Below are 3,099 nucleotides of genomic sequence, written 5' to 3' on the forward strand. Positions count from 1 at the left end.
TTTTTTTAGTCTACCCTTGGCTTCGTTGCTCTGGTGATCAGCACGCTCCACACCTTGACCTATGGCTGGACAAGAGCCTTTGATGAAAACCAGTACAAGTTTTACCTGCCTCCCACTTTCACCCTCACTCTCCTGGTACCATGCACCATAATCCTAGCTAAGCTCTTTTTCAACCTTCCTTGTATGAGCCAAAAACTGCAGCGCATCAGGAGTGGGTGGGAGCGGAGCAGGTATGTCAAATTCACGTTGCAGAGAGCATCTGGGGAATTTTCCAGTGGAGAAAGCAGCAGCACTGTGTGATGCTGGACCTCTGTTTCCATTACAATTGTGAAGAAGCATTCTGATTCTGTTTTTATTGTGTGCGTGGTTTTTTTTTTAAAGCCTATTTGGGATCATTAAACAGTGGGCGATATCTTGTTCCAGGAGAAAGTTATCAAATAGAGTAAGCTTACGCATTGAGAATACACTGATAATTTCCTAGGTTATAAAAAGGTTGCCTTAAAACATCGGTGCAGAATTTTCAGTTCTACCATTGAAACATACATAAGGGAAACAAGCATTCTGCTCTTTCAACACAAATGGAACACTAGAACTATTTTGTTTCTCTCTGATGGCAGTCTTTTTTTTTTCTTCATGTGGCTGCAATCAAACACACACTCATGAATAACATTTGGACTTATTTCTGAGCAGGAATTACTTTAGCTGCTTCTACAGGACATTTAGTATGCTAATGTTGTTCACTGATAAGATTAGCTCAGGAGATTCTCTAGCAAACGAAAGATGTTTAAATTCTGTGAAACTGACTTTTCAGCTATATCCAACCCTTTATCAATCAAACAGTGAGAACTGATTCTCACAAATAACAAACATCTAGAGCTGAAGAAGCTTCTTGGATGAGAAGCGAAATGTCTTCAAAGAAAAGCAAAGTCCAGTTGCCTCTTGAAAAAGCACGTTTGGGACACCCACGACCTGGATGTCTGAGACTCTCTATAGACAAACATCTAGTTATTAAAGAAAATACTTTAATTCACAGGAGAAGGGGGATCAACTGTACTGCCCAGAAGTTAGTCAATGGAGGTTGGGGAGCGTTATTTTAAATACCTTGCTGCTACTTATGTAGCAACTGTGCTTTAATTCCTTCCACTTGTTCCAAAACTTTTCAGTATAATGTTATTTCTATATACAACATGGCAGGGGGCAAAGAAGCTTTGGGGCTGCAATATCAGCTGTTATGGAGACAGAATTAAATATTTTATATATCTACACATAACTGCAGCATATTAGACACATTTCTCTTACATGGACAAATTCACACGTAGGTTATTTGATTCTTCTGAGTGAATGCAACTGTAAGTATACCATAGATTCAGGCTGGTATCCAGCCTGTAATCTGAAGACCAGGTGTGCTCCCTTGGTGTGGTTATAGGGAGAGAGGGAGGAAAGGAAGGAAGGAAGTTACTTCCATCTCTTTCAAAATCTTGGGAGATCACCAGGTCTCCTAAAATGTTGGCATCCTTGCGTAGAACCTAATGAGCTTTAAAATATAATCTCATGGTAATCTGAGATTGGATCTGTTCTTGTGCAAAAAAACCCCACAAAAACAAGTTGTTGTTCACAGATTACATTACTGTACACTCACTGCATTACAATGGCCTTGAAAAGCATTTAATGACATAGTGAATCCAGATAGATAAGCATTTTGGAACTGCTGCTCTAGATCAGCAGCCTTTTAGCACTTCAATCAGTTAGGTAAAATAAACTTGGGATTCCTTTTACACTTGGTATTAGCAAAAGCTGGTCTTCCGTTCTAAAGAGCTGGCCCTCAGGTGGGCAGTCATCTGCTGTTAGACGTATTGTAGTTACGCCATTCTGAATATTTTGTCCTGCGTCTTTACCCACTAGCTCTGTCATTCTCTTGTTTCCTCATTGTCTCAAGGCGTGGGGTAGCATAGAACAGTGGTTCTCAACCTTTTTAATGCCGCGACCCCAACTGATCGTAAGTCGAGGACTAAACCGGTCGTAAGTCGAGGACTAAACCGGTCGTAAGTCGAGGACTACCCAACCGGTCGTAAATCGAGGACTTTCCCTGCCCGGGAGCGCCACACATGCGTGGTTCCACCCCCTGCGCCGGCCGAGGCGTAGCTGGCAAGCGGCAGAGACGGAGCAGGCTGACCACCAGCTGGCCCAGCCCAAGGGACGTAAGGCACCCGCCGGAAAAGGGAAAAAAATGGCGGACAAAAAAAATGGCGGACAGCCTTGCTTGGCGACCCCCATGAAATGGTCGATCGACCCCAAATGGGGTCCCGACCCACAGGTTGAGAACCACTGACATAGAAGGAAGGGCTTGCTTTTCCTGAATAATTTGAGTAAACTGCTTAGAACGGGTCCCCAACCTCCATGGCTAGTTAGGAACCGGGATGCGCTGCTGGAGGTGCACGGAAGGCACGTCTTCCACCTCCAACCATGCGGCAAGTCTGCAGGAGTCGGTGCTGGGGCGGGAGAGTGGCGGTCCAGAAGCTGTCTTACCCAGTGCAAAGGTCCTCCGGGCACGTGAGCTTCCTCCTCTTCCCCTCCCGGCAGCACAGCTGGGCTGCGCTCTCTTCATGCAGCTCTCCAAGTTTGCAAGACAAGCACGAATGCAACCGGGGGTTCCCCCAAAGCTTTGTTAGAGGGAGACTCCCCCCAAGGTATGTGTATGTGTCTTTTCCTCAGGGTGCAAATAGGAGCAGGGAGAAGCTACCTTTTACCTTAAGCACTGCGTCTCCAAGGGAATCCCTCTCTCGTTTGCATCTTGTCTTAAGAGTGCTGGGCTCCATTGCGCTTCAGCTGGAGTTTTTTTTTTCCTTTTGTTTTGATGCTCCAGGACGCCTTGTGTTTTGGCAACATCCTGCCTGCTTTTCGTGACGCGCACACGTGTTTAAAAGGCTTTCACTACTTGGAAACCGAGCCTTTGCAATCTGAGGCAGCTGCATATTTTGGGTTTCTTTGCAAGGAGGCTTTGTGCTACGCCGAGTTGGTTTGGTCTCTCTTGTTTGTTTTTTAAGGTTTTCTCAGCACTTCTTCCTGCTACCTCTTCCTCCTCCTCCTCCTCCTCCTCTT

At 45.4% G+C, this 3,099-nt stretch overlaps 1 protein-coding gene across 2 annotated transcripts in view; it reads left to right on the forward strand.

Moving 5' to 3' along the window:
• The window catches only part of STEAP3 (STEAP3 metalloreductase), a 30,113-nt gene extending 29,764 nt beyond the window's left edge, over nt 1-349 (forward strand). For both annotated transcript variants that reach the window (XM_015826968.1, XM_015826966.1), the window contains exon 5: nt 10-349. In XM_015826968.1, coding sequence (XP_015682454.1) covers nt 10-300 — 291 coding nt within the window. In that variant the 3' untranslated portion in view covers nt 301-349. The remainder of the gene's footprint in view (nt 1-9) is intronic.
• Nucleotides 350-3,099: the final 2,750 nt, after the last annotated feature.

This window comes from Protobothrops mucrosquamatus, unplaced genomic scaffold (assembly GCF_001527695.2).
Source record: "Protobothrops mucrosquamatus isolate PMUCROS unplaced genomic scaffold, P.Mucros_1.0 scaffold3410, whole genome shotgun sequence".
Classification (NCBI taxonomy): domain Eukaryota; kingdom Metazoa; phylum Chordata; class Lepidosauria; order Squamata; family Viperidae; genus Protobothrops; species Protobothrops mucrosquamatus.